The 23,702-nt window shown below is 37.5% G+C and overlaps 1 protein-coding gene across 1 annotated transcript in view; it reads right to left on the bottom strand.

Moving 5' to 3' along the window:
- Nucleotides 1-1,742: 1,742 nt before the first annotated feature.
- Nucleotides 1,743-23,702, bottom strand: part of NUDT14 (nudix hydrolase 14) — a 59,797-nt gene continuing 37,837 nt past the window's right edge. The window contains exons 3-5 of the mRNA XM_005149599.3: nucleotides 17,197-17,261; nucleotides 12,344-12,581; nucleotides 1,743-2,134 (exon numbers count right to left, since the gene is read on the bottom strand). Coding sequence (XP_005149656.1) covers nucleotides 1,894-2,134; nucleotides 12,344-12,581; nucleotides 17,197-17,261 — 544 coding nt within the window. The 3' untranslated portion in view covers nucleotides 1,743-1,893. The remainder of the gene's footprint in view (nucleotides 2,135-12,343; nucleotides 12,582-17,196; nucleotides 17,262-23,702) is intronic.

Raw genomic sequence — 23,702 nt, 5'->3', positions numbered from 1 at the left:
GTAATTCTGGGACAAATGGTATAGATACATAAATGCTGCTTTGAAAAGTTTCAAACTGTGACACCCCTCCCCTACACCAGTTTACTTTGCCAAATTGCCGCATTATACAGCCAGACAGGTTATTAAGATGTATATACACACACTCATTAGCTTAACACTAAACAGATCAACAAGCTACTGTGTAGCAATTTTGATGGAATCAAACACATACTTTGGTAACTAGAGCCTGGAATAAAGGATATTATTTATTACACACATTGTAGTAGCTCCCAGAGGCCTCAGCAGCAATCAGAACACATAGCACTAGGCATTATAAAGACGTCTAGCAGTGGAGATCCCTCCCTAAAACAACTTCCAGTGTAAATACATGGACAGACAGAATTTATTTGCTTTTCACAGTAACTCAGCCCTCGACTCACCACAGACCAGGCACAGTTTGACACAAATGTGTCTGAACTTTCACAAAGATATGTGACTCCCACAGGCAAAGGCTGTCTTTCAGTGGCTTTCCAAGGACCTTTCCTCCCTGTTAGTAGGGGAACCAGCAAGCACCAGTTCTAAAAGCATTTTAAAAAGAAATTATTTATTTATATGGCCATTTAGATATGCAGTGATCTTAAATCAGCCACTGGATACAATCAGGTATCTGTATTGCATTTATACTAGTTGCTAAATGAAAGTTTGTGTATTCACAGTGCTCATCTTCTAAACACAGTACCTCAGCAATCCTAGAAGCACATACAATGTAGGCAAGTTAATTAGCATTAAGTCAGTGAATAACATAAACCAGCGCATCCTTAAACTGCCAGATTTGATTTTCTTTCATTCATGCTCTTAAGTTTCACATGACAAATATTCCACATCTAAGCTACGCTGATAGAAGTAACATACGTTCTAATTAGACCACTTTGTTAAATCAAATTGTGTTGCTTAGTATGTCTGTGCAGGTTGCATGAGCTTCAGTGTAATGTGCACAAATGATGATAAAATCTCAGTAAAGCACTTTGATCATTAGATTTCCAGGAACACTATCTAAGGGGTAAGTCTCATTGTTCTCATTTGGGTGACAAAGAAACCGAGACCACTGAAATCACCTGTGTTAGTCACCTCAGAGCCAAATTAAAAGGATTTGCCCTCTCTAGGCCCATTTTTGAGGACAAGGTTAGATCTCATAAGCAACTATAACCCATAAAACAAACAAAGCAGCATGTGTTCTAATAGAAACCCCCATCATTCATCCATCACCATCACTGCTGCTCAGCATTACAGTGGAAACACACAGAAGCTCATAATCTTACAGCTGGTCTATTGTCAAAATGACACATTAGCAGAAGGATTTACAGACATGTTTGCTTATAAAATGAAGGACTGCATGTCAAGAAATGCAAACATCTCTGCACAGGAGCTACACACCACAGAGAAAGCTACTCCCCGAAAGCTGTGCAGGACTCAGGAAGGTAGTAATTGTATCTGTGATTATTAAGCTTTGCTGCTCCCACCCCCAAAAATGTCAGAAACTACAGTGAACACAGTTGCCAGTATGTACAGACCCCAGTGACAGGCTCACACAGCAGCTGCACTGAGGTCCTGAGTGAATCTTCAAAATAGTGGTAGCACAGTGCCATGAAAAAGAAGAATGGAACACATTAATCTGACTTTTCTGCAAAAACTAACATTTGCCTCAGAGGCAAATCCTGGCCCCAGTGAAGCCAGTAAGTGTTTTGCCAATGATGGAAACTGGGTCAAGATTTTAATTGAGATTTTATTTCCAAATTTATTTCAAGAAAGATTTGCCCCATGAGAAGACATGATGATCAAGGCAGGCAGATTTGCAGTTTTCTGTATCCACAGAACCAGCTGGAAAGCTTTTCTTACAGTCGTGGTACTTTGATTTTATTTTTTCTGTAGCTTGGGTGCTATGTTGTCTTGGAACCATGTGAAGCTGAAGATGACGCCCATCGTCTTCTGGAGAGTCTCATCATAAGCAAACTTCATGGACTCTTCTAAAGGTATTTCTACAACTTCAATCAGCTCGCCTTCTTCAGCTTGGCCTCCTCCTTCCCCAATTCTCATCTGGTCTGTGACTTCTGCATAAAATAATGTCTGGCTAGAACCTGTCACACCAACTCCAGACCTTGAAAAAAAGCAGAAGGTAAACTTTGTTTTAGATAAAAAGAAGGTAGCTAGGAATTAGGAATGGGAACATGGGTCTTAACTTGAGTCACTAAGCAACATCAAAATGTATGTCCTTACTCTCTGCTAATGTCATTTAGCACCTATAAATGCAACTCTGTTAATACAGAAATTGTTTAGAAATTTCATGCAGAAATACCGACACTTTTGAATGCAGTTGCACGTGATATGGATATGTCTTGAAATATACTCTACAACTTTGGAAAATGTTAGTTTAGGAAAACATAAACCAGTTTTTGAATTGGTGAATTGTTGTTCTACATATACTGAAGTCAACAGAAGATTTTTCAACTGACCTCAAGAAGAGCTGGGCTGCTGGATGACTCAGAGATTTACAAACAACAGCGCATCTATACGCAATCGTGCTACATTTGTTTGCTTGTTTTTAGGCTAATATTTAGATTTTTTTACTTAAGAAGATTAAGACCATTCACAGCTGGAGTCCTCTGCTCATGGACTGGATAGGTAATAGAATAGAAAGGTAGCCAGAGAGACTTTCTCTGTCCTTCCTGAACTTTAGCCTTGGCCAAAATGGACCACTGTAAGCATATGTGTATCTAAAGTAATTCAGTCTCCCTGCTAAATTTGCTACAGTGGATTTTGTGGAGGATATTCTACATGACGTAAACTTTCTTCAGCTAGACCACTTGCTGTGTATTATACTTGTTATTCCTTAATCCTCTATTTCCTTAGGACTATTTCATTTAGGTATTATTAAATAAGGGATAAGTACATAATCCACTCTTTTAGTCCTTCCAAGAAAATGTTCACATCCTAATCGCAACTTCTTCATTTCACATGATTATGAGTGACTTCACATTAAATCTGGATCAAAAGTTAACTGAAACTATGAACGAGGCATTAGGGTAAGCTGAAAAATTAACTTCTGTATCGTTATACATACAGAGGATTATTCAGATTTGTAGCAGTGTTAAGAACTTAGAGCGAATGTCCATACTTGTCCAACCATTAGTCAACTGAATCTTTCAGTTAACCTAGCATACATCACATGCCATAGCAGGAATTAATAATTTGTCTTTCAATTTTCTAAGAACACTGGCAGTTTTGTTTGGAGAATTAATAGTGATTATTGAAGCTGGTTTCTTACGCTCTTTTTTTTTTAAAATACAGAATAGGGAGCAAACCAGTGAATTCTTTTCCCAACATTACTTCTGATATCTTGTCCAAAGTTACAGAATGCGTTTCACCCCTCCAGAATCATTTCTGTATATCTAAGAAGAGAAACTTAATCATCTTCAGCACTTCCAGGAACTTTGAAGGCTGCTATGGGATTTCTTTCATCTGGGGCTCATCGCTTTATTTCAATGTCAGTGGTGGGTAATTTTGGATACACATTTTAACCAACAAACTGTGACCTACTAGCACAGTTTTCCCTCTCACTTCCGCTTTACCGAATTCCATGACCTCCTTTTTCAGTCAAACTGATTCAGTATTTACATTCCCTCTTTTCTGCAGGCTCTGTCTCTGGTATACACTGCCCTGATGACCATCAGAGACGGTTTGCCAATAAAAGAGACATCCAGAGCTGACAATCAGGGCTGAGTGTAAGTGGCACTGGCATCAGATCAAATGTCTTCTCAGGACTCCCTGTGCCACACTCCCTTTCCCCTTCTCTGACAGGAAGCTGACTGGAAAAGTAATGCCGTTCACCAGCCGTGCTGCCACTCATCTCACTTCAGCTGAAGATCCAGCCACCTGACAGCACAACACAAACACAGTTTTTGCCAGCAGCAGGAGCTGCAAACTGGGCACACCATGCTGGCTTAATCATTCTGACCTCGTTATATAAGTATCGTAGACCTATTTTTCATGAAGTTGCCATCAGCAACCAGCTTGCAAAAGTTGGAATGTCATTTTTTATGCTCATATTCCATCAGTGCCCTTTCTGCCATGAGGACAACGGCACACTTTACTAGATTCCCTTTGTGTTAAAATATATTGTATTTTTCTTGGTATTATCAAGCAATAATATATAATGTTAAAAAGCAACACTGGAGCTGAAATACTAATTAAGAGACACAGCTCTAGTCTCAGTGGATGCTCTTCCCCCAGCCTTTCCCCAAAGCTGGTATCTGCTACTGACTGATCATCGGCCCATGTGCTACCCAGCCCTCACTATTGTAGCTACATCCATTGGAAGAATTCTCACTGAGAGAAGGTATTTGTGATGGAATAATAGACTGCTCACTTTTTGTTCCCTCTTTTCTTTCTTCTTGTGTTAGGAAACAGAAAGGATTTTTGTTTAACCAACGAGAGATCCAGATCTGTTTTTCTCTGTATGCAGTGATTACTCATTCTTCACTTTTTCCGCAAGAATTGCATTTTTAGTAATTAAATAAACACTGGAAGCCTGGGGTTCAGAGATTGTTTTGTGGTAATTGATAAGAATAAAACCCATGTGTTCATTTATACTGGGAAATGTGCAAGACAAAGAATGCGGCTTGCTAGTCTCTACAGGTACCATGAAAAAACATAAGACTATGCATAATATATTTCATGTCGTTATTTCTCATGGGTGTCAAGTCTCAGCTTCATCGGGGGTGCCACACCTGGAGAATGAACATGATCCTAAATTAATTACAGCCACATCCGCTTGATATTATGCAAAGATTATATACAAAACCGTAACAGACTGTATTTAAGAAGCCCTTCCGTAAGAAACTTCTGGCTTGATTATTTCAGCATAATCTCCTTCTATGCCACCTGTGACCATTTACTGATGAAGTAGCTGCAGCTGTGGGAATCACAGAAGTTCACTTTCCACACACCTTTTCTTTAAAGAGAAGGAAAACTGCTTCCTAAGATGTCACACCGTAAGATTTAGCTTCTAGCTGTGGTAGCTCAGAGCGTGATTTCAACATGCTGTTACTTCATTCTATGTACTCTTATGATACTTCTATTAAATTTGTGTTTTCTTCTTATTAACTAAATATATCAAGCATAGCTACTACATTGAATATACTTTAAAAAATGAAAGCACTAGACAACCCACTGGTTTGTTCTTTGTTATGATGCTCAAAGTTACGGCATTTCTTCACATATACTGGCATATAATTTGCCACAGAAAACAACAAAAAGTTTGCAACAATACATATTCAAAGGAGCACATACCCACATGCTCATTCTTTCTTATTTAATTACCTAACTTATATTTCTCTGGTGTAACTTTGTCATGAGTTGTTCATTAAAAACTAATGAAAACTTTCAGATAAGCCATAAATAAAATCAAAGAGAACTGGTATTAATACTCATGTTATTCTAATTCTACTCTTTCCCTCCCAAAACAGCAAAGATGACTTGGAATCCCCTCACTATTTTGACAGGTGGCTTTGTAGACTATTGCATTGTATTATTTATAATGTATTCACTGCTTTTATTTATTGTCTACGTAAATGCCCATTTCACTGGTTTGAGAAAGAGGCTGAAAGATACAGGAATATAATTTAAATCACAAAAAAGGCATATTTCTTACCTTTTCTTACTTGATATTTCTTTCTCTAAACTCTCTAGCTCACTCTGTTAGTTGATGTTTTTTGCATGGATCCACATGAAATGCCCTTCCTAAATTAAATAATCTCCTTGTTTACTCCTGTCTTTCACATTTCCAGACTCTTACCTATTAATGTATCCTGCCTGTCCTTACAAAATTGTCCAAAATCAATGCTATTGACATTCAGTTTGTCTTAGTATCTTTGATTTTTACAGAAATCAAAAGTTATCAGGTTTGCTGCTTTGACACTGTTCTGAATCTCCATCTTGTTGAAGTTATAAAGTGTTTTAACATTTACCCTTGGAAAATGTGTACTCATTTCAGTGATTTTGGGTACTGGGGCTGGAGAAGGAAGAGGGCAGAGAGGGAGAAGGTAGGTCTGACTGGTAAATAAGCAACAGGCAGCTATTATGTTTTCAGTACGTTTTCAGGTTTATCTGTCACTAGGCACTTCCTATGCTTTTGCATACTTACTTGTAGTTTCTGATTATGATGCCTCAGGAATTTAGACATACCTTTAATCATGGCTATTTTCCTTTTTCTGCTGCCTTCTTCCTCTATCCTAAGTCTGTGACATATGCTTTTCCTTGCCCTAGTATTTCACATTACAAATAAATGCTTTTGCCATGGTCTGAAATGAGTCACCTATTAACAGATTATAGCTATATTCATTAGCTTTGCATCTGTGGAAATCACAGGGGTCAGCACACCTGAACTGCAAGTGATGAGTTTCACCCTGGGAAAACCACCCTCCTGATAAAGGTGCCTTCCCCGTACAGAGGGGCTTGGTTTGGGGCAGGGCAAGCAGGGTTTGAACTCACAGCACCAATCCACAGGAGGACTTCAGGCTTCAGTCTCACTCCACAGGTTTAGTACCATGCTGCCCAGACCAGGTACGTCATGGTTCATACTGACCCAGACCTACTAAGCCTGGCTTGACCTAGCTGATTGTTCCAGATGTATTTTGATGAGTCTGGACAGTGCTTGACTCTTATTTACCACTGTGTGGCAAATGCAAATGATCTATACAAAACACTGCTCTGTTTTTTTCATCTCTTTACCATGATGATCAGTTTCCTCTAGATGTTTATGGTTCTTCAAATTAACAGCTATGTGGCTGACAAACACTCTGTCAAATCACTAGGGCTTAAGTTCACAAACCTCATAACTTCAACAGATATTTTTAAAAATAAAAGTCTGTTAGCGCTAAACTTTTAGTTTTGCTTCAGAGACAGAAACCTCTGTTACCTTTGACAACAGCAAGTCTAGGAATGTAAGCATGTCAAAGTAAGGATAACAAAGTGGTATGGTTTTCATCACAATAGTAACTTAAATGTAAGTTTAACACATCAAAACAAGATTGTGTGCTGCATTCCCGTATTTCATTTTAAATCAAACACTCAAACACTGTGATTAAATCATGCTATGGCTTTCAAAGCTGCAGGCAACACACTTGTAGGCAAAAGAAGAGTGGAGAAGCACTTTCTGTGAAATGACTGCAAAGTGCTTCTCGTCACCTGCGCGGGACTGGCTAGCACAAGAGGCTGTAGCTACAGTATTTTCTATCTACTTCCTTCTTAGATCAGAGAAAACACAAGAGACAGATTGTCACTCCAATCTGTTTTTGAAGCACGGCAATAGCAGCTATCACAAAGCCTTTGTTCAGTTCTTCCCTTTTATTAAATGCATGAGGAAATAGCACATGAAATGGGGCTCACAAAATGGGCCTTTTCACTTGCATATCTTAGTTCATAAAGATACATTACATGTGTATTTTTTATCACAAGGGGTAACAGTATCTTATTGCTCTGAAAAAAGGTTTAGTAGAGCCTAAAATCCACAAGCCAGATTGATTTCACCTTACATGCTTGTTGATGCTCAGTAACAGTGAGCTTCTTCCTCCAACTGAGAGCATGAGCACATGTGTTTGTGCATGCACATGTGCACATTTGTAAACAGGGCTGAAATTCAAAGCATGTGCTCAAGATTAGCTTTGCTTTCTCCTCATCTCTGGGTGCTCATCTATGCCAACCAATTACTACATAATTATTACCTTTCTAACTTGAAGGAACAAGCATGCATGAGAAAATAAACACTCTTATACTCTATTTCTCTGCTAAAATGTGGGGAGGAAATAAATAGACTTATTATTGTGAAGATTTACTAGTTTAACTCAGATTTTTGACAGACAGCAATTAAAAGCTAAATTTCTCTTAATTTCTTACTATTTAAGAAATATAAAATCTAGAAACAATCAACACTTTCCTGTTCCTGTCAACACATAAATAAATTTTTTGGTTTTAATCTGACACAGTTAATGTGAAAAATCATAAATGCAATATATCCTTTTATAAGATTTAAGCCATCTGGATGCAGAATTTGGCGATATAGAAATACATAATTCATGTTTACAACTAAATGCGTCATAAATCTCTGCTATTTATGCTGAAATCAAGATCTATTTAGGCATGAAACATGTAAACTGATGAACAGTGACATGCAGCTACTATTGTCACTTCTCAGGACCTTTGTACAGTTCTGACGTTATAAGCAGCAGGTGCAGGAAAAAAGCAGAGAAGTAATTAACATAAAATTATATTACATTATGCCATCACCCAACAGGTGTACTAGCAGGTGATCTTTCTAATCGTAATGCACTCCAACATTTTCAAGGCTATTATTCCTTCTGCATAAAAACCTGTGAATACAAACCATTTTTACCTCATTGCACTAAGGCTAATAGCCACGGCACAGTAATTGGAACATCCAGTATTAATTCTCTGAATGCTCTTCTTTGTTGTATACTTTTTGGGGAAAAAAAATTAAATGTAGGTAAGTACCTATGTTAGGCTCTTAAACTAATCCATCTGATTTATTTTTGCAGTGCAGTTGAGAATCTCCAGCTCCTATTGTATCCAATTCATAGCCAAGAGTTTATTAGAACCTCTGGGACTAAATAAAGACATAATGAAGGGAAAAGGAAGTTGGACCAGAAGCTCTGGTTCAGTGTTAGCTTGATGCTCTCAGGTGTTATTCAAATTCAAATAAATTTGTAAATATTCTTAAAGATGACCTAAAAAAATCCTGTAAGTTGCAATGGCAATAACAACACCTTTAACAGCAACAACAAAAGACTTCCCTGCCCGTGTCTTGTAAGTAATCAATTCTGAAGAAAGATAGTCAGAAGTACTTCAACCTAAGAAACCAACAGGTGAACCTCACATGGGATTCAGACTGAAACCTGCTGGGATATCATGAGAGACAGAAGGTTTGCTTTATCTGATATATGAGTAAATTCAAAATCTTGCAGTTAGGGGGAAAAAAATCAAAACCTGGAAGCAAGCTCAGAGAGTTTTAAAAAAAATGACAATTTAACTGGCAACAATTTTCATGAAACATCGGTTTACAATTATACCATTACAGTATTAGCCCTGATATTAATAAATAAGAAGAAATAAACACTATCTTCAGATTACCTCTGATCGTTACTGTTCCCACTGCTTGGGAACAAAGTTCTGTCTGAATACAGTGAATACTGTCTTTCTTCATTTCATTAAAGAGAATTCTTCTCCACCACAATGCAAGTACTCCCCTCAAGTCCATTTAGTTTTTTCAGCTCATGTTTTTTTTTCTCTTCATTGTGCCTTCATCTCTTCTTCCTGTCTACTTGATGATTTTCTAGTCTATTCCCTCCACCCCCAGTTCAAGTTCTCCCTACACATTGTTCATGCCCTCCCCTTCTTCATCCATTAGCCACAGAACTGTACTGACCTCTCTAGCCAAAACCTTTCTCTCTTTAACTTGGGTATGTCTTCTGCATTCCATGTCCTTCTGTCAGTTCTAACTCAAGTCCTGCTTTTATTCCAGTCAGTCAACTTCCTTCTTGTGACCATGATTCCAGAAAGGGGTGTCATCAGAAATACAAGGCAACACTTTGCTTTCAGAGCAAAGTGTGCGACAACACCAAAACCCTGGTTTGTATAAAAGCCTTTTCACTGTGCACACAACTCTGAGGTTTTATCTAAAAAAAATCTAATAGATCTAACTTAGTAATTATTAATTATAATTATCTAAATGTTTTAATGTGGTTTTATTTGCATCAAGAAAGGAACAACAGCTATCAGATTTTTTTGGAATATATCAAGTGCAGTCAAACTACTAACAGCAATAATAGTGTGGATACGGGCAGCACCACAAATAATACAACCTCAGTTTATCAAGGCTTTGACTACTAACCCATGTGACAGTTTCATTAAGAAACTAGGATATCAAGATATACTTAAAAATCAAAACTAGTATGAAAATGGTACTCTTCGAATGGATATCACTGCTCAATTTCCAATTGGAAATGCAAACTAAGTAGGGATTCCACTAGGACCACCCTCCATTCAATTTAAATGAGCATTTTGCTTTAGGACAAAAAATAGGATGCAATTCAGCAAAGGCAAGTTCAAGGCTTTGTGTTCAGGCAACAGTAATGAACAGCACAAACACAGGCAGCAGGTGAATGACAGTGTAGTACTGCTGCAGAAAATATTATTGAGACAGGGGAGGCATTGTGGTCCATGAGTCAACAGTACACTTCCACCACAAAAAAGGCAAACATACATCCTACAACATATAAACAAAATACTCTTTAAGACGAGGGAAATAATGCTTTCACTTTATCGGACACTGGTAAATATGCAGACCAGATGGAGAGAAGGTAGAGGACAGCAGAAGGAATGATCAGACATCTATGATTCTATGATGCTATCTAGAAAACATGGTCTGAAGAGAAAGCTTAAATCAACTAAGATAGTTTTGCATAGTCAAATATAAAATAAAGGGGAGATATCTTCAAACAAATATGTGGAATGTGCAGAACTACTTCATATCACCTGGAAACAGGGTAATAAGTCTTAGACTTGAAGCAAAGAAAGGGAAATTTAGGGAAGAACATGAGGAAAAGCTTGCCAGTCTTTGGCTAAAGGAAGATGAACAGGATGTTCCTAGCAGAAACATTTTAGTAAACATTTCTAATAAAAATCTAATCTAATACAGATTATTCTTAATACTTCCTGTATTCTTTACACAGGAAGTCTGGTTTCTTTTGTAAGAAACTGTGAAATACCATCTTTGAGGCTTCAAACTTTCCTATTAACCTAGAAAAGTAAATACAATAAAGGCCCTTCTGACTTCAGCATGGATCTCTATGGGCAGAAAGCTATGCTCTGATAGACAAAGCAGGATTGGGTGATTAACATACTAAGTGCCCTTTCCATGGATCTCAACAGAGAAAACTCCCATTGTGTACTCTCTTTGCAAGTCTGTGCAATTAAAAAAAGGGCAACTGAAAAGAACAACTACCTTTAAGATACAAAGACATTTACCAACCAAACAACATACAGTTTTAGCCAGATATAGATCATTAATGTTGAGACAAACTTCTACACTGAAGCAAGACTTCTACAGATACAGAAATCATATTCTACTTTTCCTATTTTGTGTTTCGATACATATACAAGTGTATATATGTATACATATGCATGCTATAGCCTGTCAGTGTCACCCAAACTGTGAAATTCTATAGGCAGCTTCTGCTCATAAATCTAGAAAGCACTTTTTCTGTCAGTAGAACAAACCCTTAATCTAGTTTCAAGGAGTCATATAAGACAACTCCTGTGATTCACCCCCTCCCCTCAAAAGAAGCACTGCTTGCTAATCCAGCAGGAAATAACATTTGCCAGGATTGACAGCTGTGGATTTGTATTCAATTCTCAAATTAAAAACCAATGACAAGGCCTAGTTCAATGGAGATGTCAAGCAAAATAAAGAAAGTAAAGAACCTGCTGCTTCCTCTGTAAAATACAAATATACATACATTTTTTGGTAACAATACTAAAATCTGGAAAGGAGATATAATGGGATTAAGGCTCTCTGCAAAGTTTCTCTTGACGTTTTATTATTTTATTTTTTTATTTACCCCTACAGTAACTTATATTTTGTATTTTTACATATTATTTTTTCCTCTTACTCCTAGTCTGTATTTTGAAATATGTTAGAATCTATTTCAACAACTATTTGAAACCCTGCAAAAAAAAATGGTGTAAAATTTTTCATAGTCAAATCAGCAAAGTCCTCATATATAACGTTATTGTCCAATCTGAAGAAGGCTTAATTACAGCTCTAATATTATGACGAGATCTAATGGCACAAGTTCTCATGCTTCTGCAAAACTGCATTAATGGTAAGTCAAGAGTCCATCTTGGGCAGTTTCTATTATTAAATCAGAAAAATAAGAATGAGAGATGGAAAATGCCTGGAAGAGTAAAGACAGCCTGTTTTCTAGTGCTGTAACAAACTGCTCTGAAGAGCCCAATGCAGCTTTTTCCAGTTTTAATAGTCTCTGGAATAAATCACAATAGTATAATTCTTACTGTGAATTCAATACCATAATTATGAGGTTATAATTCCTTAAGTCTCTGTAAACACTCCTCTCACTTGCTGAAAATTATACCTTTCATATACTTTCAGATGTCCACGTTCCTCCAACACACAGCTTAAATAAGGGAACAGGGAACACTAATTTACTTTTAGGACATTTCAAGCAATCTGTGAAACAACAAAACGCAACATGTTTAACTTACTGCTATTTACCTGTAAGAAGTGATTTTCCTTAGGTCTGTAACAGTAACATGATAGCCACATTCTTCTAAGACTTCCTCACATGCAATTTCTTCTAAAGAAAGGTCTGGTTTGTCAACAATGCCAGAGCAGAGTTCATAGGTCACTCCTACTGCAGCAGGTAAGGGATCCTCTAGACGAGAGAAGCTCTCATTGTCCCGATTCTGAAAAAGTTGCGGATGATGCTTTCCTACTTCACACATGTAAACAGCTAAAAAAAATTACAAAAAAAATTACAAAAAAAACCCCAACCAAAACCAAACACCACACACACACAAAAAAAAAGAAGCAAGGGAGTGTGTGTTAGTTTATTAATATTGAAAAAAAAAAAGGGTACACAAATTTTGCCTGGAAATTTATAACCGTCAGGGTACTTGAGAGTAATAAGGAATTTAGTTGTGTTATCTGTTAAAGTTGTGACACAGGGAAATTGCAGTTTTAGAGAACAAAGGTTCGCTTGCAATTTCTGTAAAATTATTCTTTAAACTCTATTTGTGTTTAGGTCATTTGGAATGAATTCACTAACACTTTATAGTAAATAGAAATTAAAAAAAAGGAAGCTAGCTCATCCAAAAAAATCTACATCCCAGAAGTGTCATACAGCTTCCATTTGTTGGGCAATGCGGATATCAGGATGTAATTTAAACTATGCAGTTATCTTGCAGGGAAGTTGGGTTGTACATTGCGTACCATGTGCGCATTGATGAGCCTTTCAGCCTGTCAACTCAGCTGTTATTTAGAAAGGGTATGAAAAGCATGTATGTTTGTTTGAAAAAAAATCTCTTTTGAACACACAGCTCCTTGCAGAGATTCCTGCATGGAGGCTAGAAAAGACTTCTTGAATTAATCTACAAACAGCTGCCATTGTAATGCACTCCTAAAGAAAGTGCAAATGCCAGATTTTAGTCCTTAACCTCTCACTGATGTCAACAGAAATTTTGCCTGAGAACTGTAGGACTGAATCACTACTGGCAATTTCAGATGACTGTAATTTTAACTTGCAGGTATTATCCCACTTGTTTCTTCCTTGAAATTTCTTCATGTCTATCCCTTGCTTTCCATGAAAAGCTACCACAAGGATGTTATAAAACAACCTGAGTAAAACTGTTTTAAAATGTCAAATTATTTTTATTCCATTGAAGTAGTTTACATGCCTATTTCATATACACATAACATGGTTTTTCAATGAGCATATCTTTCGAAAAAGGCTGCTATGAGGTCTCACCGGAGCTTTCTCTTCTTCAAGCTGGACAACTCTCTCAGCCTGTCTTCATAGATGTGCTCCAGCCCCCTGATCATTTTTGTTGCACTCTTCTAGACTAGCACCAACAAGTCCAAGTCCTTCTTATGCTGGGGGCCCCAGAGCTGGATGCAGTACTGCAGGAGGGGTATCACGAGAGCAGAGCTGAGGGAAGAATCGCCTTCCTCAACCTACTGGTCACGCTACTGGTTTCTTACTTGAAAGACATGACTAGAGCTTAGGGGCTTTTTTCTAAATGCAGCATGAAGGTGGGGAAAAAATATTAAGTAATTCCATGCAGACTCTGAGGGACAGATCTTTGATAGGTGTCGATTGTCATTATTCCAAAAACTTCTAAAAGCTATGACAATTACCAAAATGATAACTGCCTCCAAGTTACTTCTAGGAGCCAAACACTCTTAAGGTTTTATTGCTTTTTTATTCCTAACATATCCATATCAGTAAATACAAAAAAGAACAAGACATGCATCATGCTAAAGGACTTCGACAACAAAACATGCTGCAGGTAAGAGTGTTGGGTACAGAAATGTGAAACTGTGACTGAAGTAACTCTCTGTTACAAGTCTGTTGAATCCCTAAACCAATCCTGTCATTCCTGCAGGCACCTGCCATTCTTCTTTTCCCTCAGCATAACTGGGCTCCACATAGAGCAAAACCTGCATTCTCAGTAGGACCTAATCCAAAAGTCCTCTTCAGAGCAAAGTCCTGCAATATGCCAACATTTAAAGCCCAGCAACAGCTTTTCTCTGTAGATAAGGAAGAAGCAGCACCAGCCACTTCCATAAGTCTAAATACTAAAGCTTTCACCAAGGAGTTGAAGTATGAATTCAATATGATGATGGTCGCAAAGGATCAAACAATTTACCTCTCACAGATAAGCAAAGCCTAGAAAACCAAGCTCCCTGGTTGGGAACAGAGAAGACTGCACAAGTGATGCATCAAGCAAAATGAAGTACTGGATGGAAAAGCAGTCTGTGGCTTATTGACTAGGTAGGGCACACTCTTTGGAGAGAAACCTGAAACTTCCTCATCACAGGCTATCAGCTTATTCCAAATGCACAGAGTGTGTGGAGAGCAGAAAGTAGAAGTTAGAGCTCAGCTCCCAGCACAGCCTTCTTGTCTCCTGACAGTTTATGCTGCTTTGGTCAGAAACTGCCAGTTCATCATCACTGGCTTGTCTCCTCCATCGTCAGACAGACACCTACGATGAGCAATAGCACAGATATGACTCAACCAGCCTCCTAGTACTCATTAAATATCTTGACTCATTACCCTAGAGCCACTCAACTGCAAGAAGTCTCAGAGTTGAAACTCCAGTGGAATTGATGTACTTGCCTGCCTTTCTGCAAAGCTGAGACAAAGGATACATGGCTCAACCAAACTCATCAAATAAGATCATAATGGTTATTCAAAGCAGCCTTTGTCAGATGACTCAGAGAGGGACTTGTTTGCTACCCGTTAAGAGAAGTGAACAAAAGTACAGACTGAGGGGCTGGTGAGGTTTAGCTGACTGGGGAATGTGCTAGCCTTTCTTTAAACTTCTGGTTTCTCTTTGATTGGAATCAGTATTTCATACCTCTTGAAACAGAACATGGCTTATGACTCCAGTCTTTGTTACTGCATATTTTAAGTCAATGCAAAATCAAACATCACAACCCATTGAAAGGTCATTGTACTTACACTGAAAAAACCTATGCACTTGTTTACAGGAACTAACCCCTAGCCTTTCCCAGGAACCTATTATTTTATTTGAAAACATGTGGCCAATCGAAAACCAAAATGAGCACTGCTCAAGACCCTTGCAATTGGTCATGGGTGAGGAGCTAATATGGAAACTACTGAGATATACATATAATTTTTTTCATAGAATCATACAATAGGGTTGGAAAGGACCTTAAGATCATCCAGTTCCAACCCCCCTGCCATCGGCAGGAACACCTCCCACTAAACCATGTCATCCAAGGCTTCGTCAAACCTGGCCTTGAACATTGTCAGGGATGCAGCATTCACAACTTCCTTGGGAAACCCATTCCAGTGCCTCACCACCCTTACAGTAAAGAACTTCCTCCTGTGTAGCCAGCAGAGCGACCACACAAGGGCTGGTGCTGTCAAAGGGAATGGAGTGAGAATGTACATACAGGGAGGGATGAATTCTTTTACAAGCTGCACAGACTTCAGTGGGAAAAGTCTCGTTACACCTTACCTTAAGGAAAGGCAAGCACATATGTTAACCCTCACACGTGTGGAGGACGTGCCTGGTAGATCGAGTGGCAGCTGTATGGTCACAAGTAATGAGCTACTGTTTTTCTGGTGAGATCTTGATAGCAGCCAGCAATGAGAAAAGTCTCAGCTTTTATTTTTGCTTTGTGGAATGTGCAACAAGGCGGACAATAACCATGGAATGGTAATATAATTATAGTGATGTGAGTAATGTTAGGGCATGGTTATGATAACTAAACTGCTATGGGGTGTCCAACTGACCACTGTCCCTCTGGTCAGGCTTCTGGGCAGCTCAAGCCTCTGGAATGGTTTAACTCCAAGAACAGCCTAATCTTTCGAGGCAGATTTAACACTTTCATATGGATGATGTAATGAACATGTTGTTGTTCAGCATATATACATATATATATACATGCACATATATGAAGGCTTCTGCCTAAGATAGCCTCAAAGAGAGCAACAGCTATATGAGCCATTTTATTCAGCTGGCAAATAAAGAGACATTGGATTAGTGATAAACAAACACAAACTTTATAATAGTCAATATAGTGCTTCATGGGAAGTATGGACTGTCAGTATAACAGTGCCGCACAACACTGAAAAGCCTGTCAGTAACTGCCAGTAGACAAGGACAGCATAACAGCACCCTAGAAAGTTTCCCATAAAGTCTACCATGAACAGTCTTGAAATGGTCTCTTAGCAACAGCCAGTGAAATATCTTCTGATATTTTTAGTTAACATGCAAAGAATATGAATTTAATTTTTAACTTCCAGAAAGTAAATATTGCTTTGAGTTAAAATAACTGATGCAAAACTCAGGAAAAAATACTAGCATGCTAACAAAAAATCATAATAATAACTGGTAAAATGAAGCTGCTCACACATACATAATGATGAATAGCATACAGTCCTGAATTTCTCTCATTATAAATTCCTAAGTATACAATGCACAACAATAAGTTTTTTAAAAAAAGGAATATTTCAGGAAGGAAAAAAAAAAGAAAAAAGGAAAAATAATTGTGCTTCTGCACATTACTGAATACTAGATAGGTCAGTAAGGAACTTCAAATAAAAGTGTATCTATTGATATTTGTAATTTCACCAAGAAGATGACAATGACTAGCCCAGAAGAAGAATGTAAGGCCAGCCTGATCATTCATTTCATCTGTAATGGAAATTTCCCTGGTTAGAAATTCCGACCAACTGAAAGGGGTGGGCTATCATACAAAGAAACGGAATATAGGACAAAGATTTTATCACCACAGATGCACCAACTTTCAATTGCTAAACCCTTAAAAGCTTGCTTTGCTAGAGAGCAAAAGTAAGTCTAAAAAAAGAGGATTACCTGGGCGGAACTGCTTCACCAGAACAAAGCACTGCCGAGAAGTATTAAAGATCAGGATTGACACACTGAGAAAAAAGGTAAAAAAAAAAAGATCAATGCTTTATGAAGGATTAATGCAGAACTATTTCACTTACATCTTGTGAATTTAACTACCTAAATATATAGAAGATTCATTACTAAAGCCACAATGCTACAAAAAACTTGTCAAAAAGCCATCAAGAGTGATATATAATGGGTCATGTTCCCAAAGCCCCTGAGAATTTACCCAAAATTAAGTCACTTAAGACCAAAATGGTCTCCTGCCATGCAAAGTAATCCTGCCACCAATCAATTTCTTCTCCCCAACAGAATAACAGAAAAAAAAAATAAATAGCCAGACTCCAGGTAAGTTGCTCCTAGGTAGTAATAATAAGGAAAAAAAAATACTACAAGTAGCATTTTCTTCCCTTATATCAGTCCCAGATTACATTTCAGAGCCAAAAACTTCTGATAAGCAGAGTGTTTCCTATCACTGGATACTCGCTGAGCGTGGACCTTAAATCAGACACCATCCAAGTCCAATTTTGTACAAAATTAAACCAGAAACAGTTTCAACTGCTACCACATTCAACAGCTTAAAAATTCCATTTCAATCTTTGCCCTGTGCTCTTTGATTGTTTGAGATACATGTCCTAGGGAAACCTGACAGTTTTTGACTAATCAGCGATGCTCTGAAAGTATGGAATACTGATGTTCTCTGCTCACTTTAAAACTATACTCAGAACATCTAGTTAAAAAAATGCAGACAAAAGGCTCTCCCATTAGTTGGCAGCCCATTAAAACCTGCAAAAATAAGTGTATATTGTGCTCCTTACCATTTTAGTATTCTCTCATTTGTCATGCCTGCCTCACTGTATGCAACTGGAAAGTTAATTCATTATTCTATGAATTCTACAATAGATTAGACCAACAATGGTGTATTTGCAGAGTTGAATCAAACTTTCAACTTCCCTTTTAAAGGAGCTGTATATTTTTACTATCTGACTTAATAATGAAATCTCAAGCTGCCAGAGAAACTGCTATTTGATGATAATTAAAAATAATGTTAATATTTATTATTACAACATATAAAAACCAAAACAGAAGGGAAAATTCCAGATGTTAACATTTATATTCATGGTTGCTATTCTGAAAGACCTGTATTGCATACTGATGGCTTCCTGCCCAGGAGATGTCATTTGCAGGGAATTTTAAAGCAGAGGTTTCAGCCTTCAGAGATGCTGGCAGAGAACATTCACTCTGTTTACTGGCATGGGGGTTCTTTCTGACCTAACACTGGAATATCTGGGAGTTAGAAAGAAATGAAATTATACCACAGCCTACAATGCTCTTTCCTCCCCCCCCCCCCCACCCTTTGCATGACTGTTCTTCTCCCTAAAGCAGTAGAGTGTAGACATTTCATTAAATAAAAGGGGAAAAGGAATTAACTGCTACTGAACCTTTGTTTTTTTGCCTGTAGGCCTAAGAATCTGCAGTGCCTGAAACTGGAGCCAGCAGTAGTCTAAAATTGAGATTAAAGAGAACAGTGGGGACTTCCTGAAGCATACAGTTGCCCTTTACCTTTCTTTAAATCCAGCCCCAATCTTTCACTTGGCTTGCCTTCTTCAGCATGTCTCATTAAATAACTCCTATCAACTCATTAAAAGTGGCTCAGCTATTAGACATTATTTTTTTCCTAAGAGTCAATCATTTGAGATTTTTACGGAACAGATGGGAAAACTAAAAACAATCTGTCAGAACTAAGGAACAAGATCAAATTAAGCTGGAAAGGAGTAGCAGCAAGTTATTACAATTGTCTGCTTCTCACACCATCTTGAGATGAGAGGGTACAGATAAGGCACAAATCTGTAGAACTTTCTATTTAATTACTTCTAATTTTCTGAGAGACTGACAAATGATTTTGAACATAAATTTACATTTTTTAACAAACCACAACACACAAGTTCTAATATTTCTTGTCAGAGTTGGAAAGTCATGGAGGAGAAAGTTCAGAATTACACCTTCTTACAAGGAGTGTGACATTACATATGCCATTAGAGATTTCCTATTCCACAAGAAACGATAGAACAGGAAATATTTCCACAGGTCCCTAGGTTTGTAACTTCTGAAAACCCATCTGAAGCTGCATTCAGGAGAGTTGTTTGGGTATAACAGAAAGTTAGGGCAAGACTGTTTAATTGATCTAGATGGGATGAAACCATAAGCTACTGCTTTGAATGGGTCTCCTTGATGCTGCAACAACGCAAATAGGTTCAGCAGTTAGGTCTGGCCTCTAGGATAAGAAAACTATCTTCCGGAGTATTAAATCATCATACAAAGAATTCACTAAAAAATTATTTTGAGGTTCTTATTATTGCATATGACATTAAAAAGGACTACTACAAAGGCAGAGTTCCAAATACATCTTTTGATGCATATTACAAGCGTATTTGAAGTTTCAAGGCAATTCCCTTTAAAAAAATACAACCAAACCTATTTTAGATTATTATATATGCATCTATAAGCTTTAAAATGATAACTAAAGATTAAACATATAAAATAAAAACCCAAAATGTTCACAATGACTTTTGGGAACGTCTCCACAGATAAAAGATATAGAAGATAAACAAAGCCTAAGCTGTATGTTGGAGAAAAATCACAGAACCACTAGAACAGAAAAAAAAAAGCCCAGCCAAACTTCCTAAAAAAGGCAGGAATCCTAGACAGGAATTTAATCTGAAATGGACATCAAAGTGCTGATGTAGCAACAGGCTTCATATGCCCACATCCCAAAGAGGAGCACAAGACCGCTTTTTGCCATTTTCTTACAAAGGAAAAGAATACTCAGAAATAAAAGGCTCACGATGGATCCAAATCTTGCCTCCATGCCTTAAAAACAAGCTTAAACACATCTGCACAAATGAAACAGTCTCACAGCTTAGACCTGACCTTTTCATTTTGGGTGGCAGGTAATCACTTTTTAGCATATTGCACAGTTGTACCTCTTTGCTGGCTATTAGTCCAGCAGCTGACACAGGAAAACTGTTGGTGTAAAAAGAGAGGTTATCAATACAAATGCAATGAAATTGAGCCATAGACATGCAGCTGGGACTCAACAAGCACATGGGACAACTGCTGCATGCAGGTATTTTATTTGCTACCTGCCACTGCCAGTGGGCTTGCTGCCTCTGCAGGTAAGAGGTGGCTGAGAAGAAAACTCTTCAAACTGTGCTCTATGTGTCATTTCAGAGCTATAATTTGTTTCTGTGAGACATAGATCAACTCAGACCAATGAAGGAGACTTAGCTCCTCCACACTGTATATGTCAGTTTAGGGACCACAATTGAAAAGCAAGGTAACATATTATGAGATGACAGAGGTTTGTCCAGTGTCTTCCAAAGCTGGTGAAAATCACAGACCTGGTCAACCTTCAGCAAACCCCTCTTTGGCTTCCCCCTGCAGTAACTCCCACTCACTTTATACATAAAATAAATTACTACTCTAATTACAGGAGACATTTTCCCAAAGTGAGTATTCATGTAAACAGGCTACTGTTCAATAATGCAGAATACTGTTCCTTCTGTACATATAGGGACAATTACAGTAGCCTTAAAATATGTTAAGACAGACATGTACTTAAAATATCAGCAAGATATATCTATAAAGATGAGCTAATCTGTACTTGAGCTTTTATTGTACTCAACTTTGCAGTTAAAAGTGTGCCTGGTCTTGGTATCTCTCACAATGTTTTCTTAAAGGGATTCCAATTCTTCAGTCAAGGATCTCACGTACCACTTAACCATTTAAACTTCAAAGAAAACCCTGACTGAAATAGGTATTAGGATTTTCTAATGGGTATTTGGCTTCCCTAAAATGTCTGTCAGTGTGCAGAAATTACGTACAACTGACCCATGGACTCTTGCAACACAGGAGTTCAGAATCTTAACTCCTCCTCTACCTTTAAGATTCTCATTGAAAGAAAAGATATCCACCTGAATACAAACTTTGCAGTTGAAAACACCTCTTATAAGAGTTTAGAAAATTACTCTGTTGTGTTCTATTGGCCTAGAAAACTATTTTCACACTTTTTCCTTCCCCCAGCATAGTACAGCTCTGCATTTATTGAACTCACTAACTGATGCTTTATTACATTGCACCACAGCATACATTTACATAGAAATACCACTACAACTTCACACACTCAAACCTGAGAAAGGAAGGTCATGTTTCTAAGAGCAACGTAAAAACCTCAGTATCTGACCACACCAGCTATGAGGTAGGGGACAGATGAAAACTGACATCCTGTTACAAATGTTCACACACATATGGATGGAGGCAAAAGTTAATTTTTTTTGTTTGCCAAAGCTATAGGAATATACTTCTAGAGTTGCAACATTTGCAAGAAGGTTCTTGGGGGGGGGGGGGGGGGGGGGGGGGGGGGATCAGGTTTTTTTGGTTTTGTTTTTTCTTGTTGGGGTTTTTTTAAGGTAGAAGTGTAATTTCAAACTGTAGTAATCAAATTAGCAATCTTCTGATGATTTGTCAGTGGTTGACCTGGGCTACAGTTAATCCACAAGAAACTGCTAACACTCACTAATGGCTTTTCATGACACAAACTGTTAAAACCCTTTATTAGATAAAGATTGACTCTGCCTTTCATTATTCTTAAATGTGCCCTTAACGCATACTTTACAAGGGTGAATTTGCAAAATTAAAAAAAAAACTATTAAAAAAAAATACTGTATAGTAATAGTGAAGAAAAGGACCAGATTCTCATGTGTTTCTGTGAATGAAATAGAGTCTCAAGGCTGGAGATGAGGATTTCTAATTATAATCTTGTACTAATACTATAGTATGCTAAGTAATTGATGGGGTAATATGGGCAAAGAAATTGACCTTTCTTTAACCACCATAAGAGCTATTCAGGATCTCCTTGTATCTAGCAAGGGCATACATGTGTCACACACAAACTGTGATCAAATTTAACAGTAGAAGATAAAGCTCCTAAAAAAGGACTGACATTAACATTGAAGGCCAAGGCCCCCCAGCTGTTAGCTTCAGCCACTTCCACCTACTTTAAAAGGCTTAAATTTATCTCAAAATTAGTTGAAAGTCTGTAATATTGTTTGTGCTGCTTACAAATTACAATCTCAGCTCCACAGTGGAGGCTCTAGAAAGTAACATTATTTGATTCAGAAAAACACAACAAACAAACCAAACCAAAACACCAAAATCCCCCCAACACTGTGAGAGCCTGCAGTAATTCAGTTACCATTTTCAAAGGTGACAATGAAAAAAGAATGGTGGATTCCAAAAAAGAGACAAAAAAATGGCATGCAGGAATAAAAACAAAAAATTGATTCAATCGGTCCCCTGGATTCTCAACAGACATTTGGTATCAGAAATCCCTTTGATACATTGAGAAGAAAATAATCAAATGTAGTGTGCAACCACATAGGTATTTAGTGATTTATTAATTTTGGTTGGAAAGTGTGTGAATATAAAATATACATATAATATTTTAGCCTATATGGCTCAGAAGGTAAAAAATGTCAAGACTTATGACTCATACTAAGGAAGCATAGTTATTAATTAAAAAAAAAAATCATTTAGGAGCCCTATAAATATTTTAGCTTTAAAGTATAAAATCATTTTTCTTCTTGAAGTTATAGGAATTAGGCATTCGTTGCCCATAGAGTGCTGACAAATTAATCTTTCATATTGTTTTCCATGTCAAGACTACAGTTCCATTCTTTTTAAAATATGAAACATACCAGATCAGTACTAAAGCATGTTAGTGAACAAGTGCCCTTTTCTTGGTCAAATCAGAAATTACTGTCTTTCAATTTTAAAGTGACAATCAAAAAAACCACCTAAACTTGTCTGAAAGCTAACAATGAAAAGTAATTCTTTGTGAGGAGTCCTCCTTTTGGGGCAGTCTACTTCATCTTAAGCTATTTCAAAGATTTTTTTTTTGACCATGAGGAAGAATTGCATGTGGCCCCTGTGTCAATTCTGTATTCAAATTAACCATCCTTTTGAGTTGAACACGTTCCTGAAAACTTCTAATGTGGTATCCAAACGACTGTGGTCTTCCTTTTATCAAGCAGCACCTAGTGTCTTAAGCCAGAGAAAACAGTCCCTTGGTTTTCAGAACAGACATGCAATAAAGCTGTACCCTTTGATTATTCTCCAGTACAATTCCTTTAGTTTCCCAGAGCTTTAAGTATAATGCAGATAGTCCTGAGATTAAATGTATGTGCTTGCACAATCTTTACTGGTTCATTTAAGTCTTCCTTCAAAGCATTTTACATTTTTCAAAGGCCAACACCAATCCAATTGGCTACTTAAAATGCAGCCTATTACAAAAGCAAAGCTATAAGCTCCTGACAAAAACATTTCAGCCTTTCATACTAATCACACATAAAAGTGGATTTGGGAAAAGGTAATTAGAGACTTCTAGAAGACTTCTGTATTCTGATAAAATT

The sequence above is a fragment of the Melopsittacus undulatus genome, chromosome 4 (genome assembly GCF_012275295.1).
Source record: "Melopsittacus undulatus isolate bMelUnd1 chromosome 4, bMelUnd1.mat.Z, whole genome shotgun sequence".
In the NCBI taxonomy this organism is placed as follows: domain Eukaryota; kingdom Metazoa; phylum Chordata; class Aves; order Psittaciformes; family Psittaculidae; genus Melopsittacus; species Melopsittacus undulatus.
Note: the sequence above shows the minus strand (reverse complement) of the source record. Positions and strands in the feature narration are given on the sequence as shown.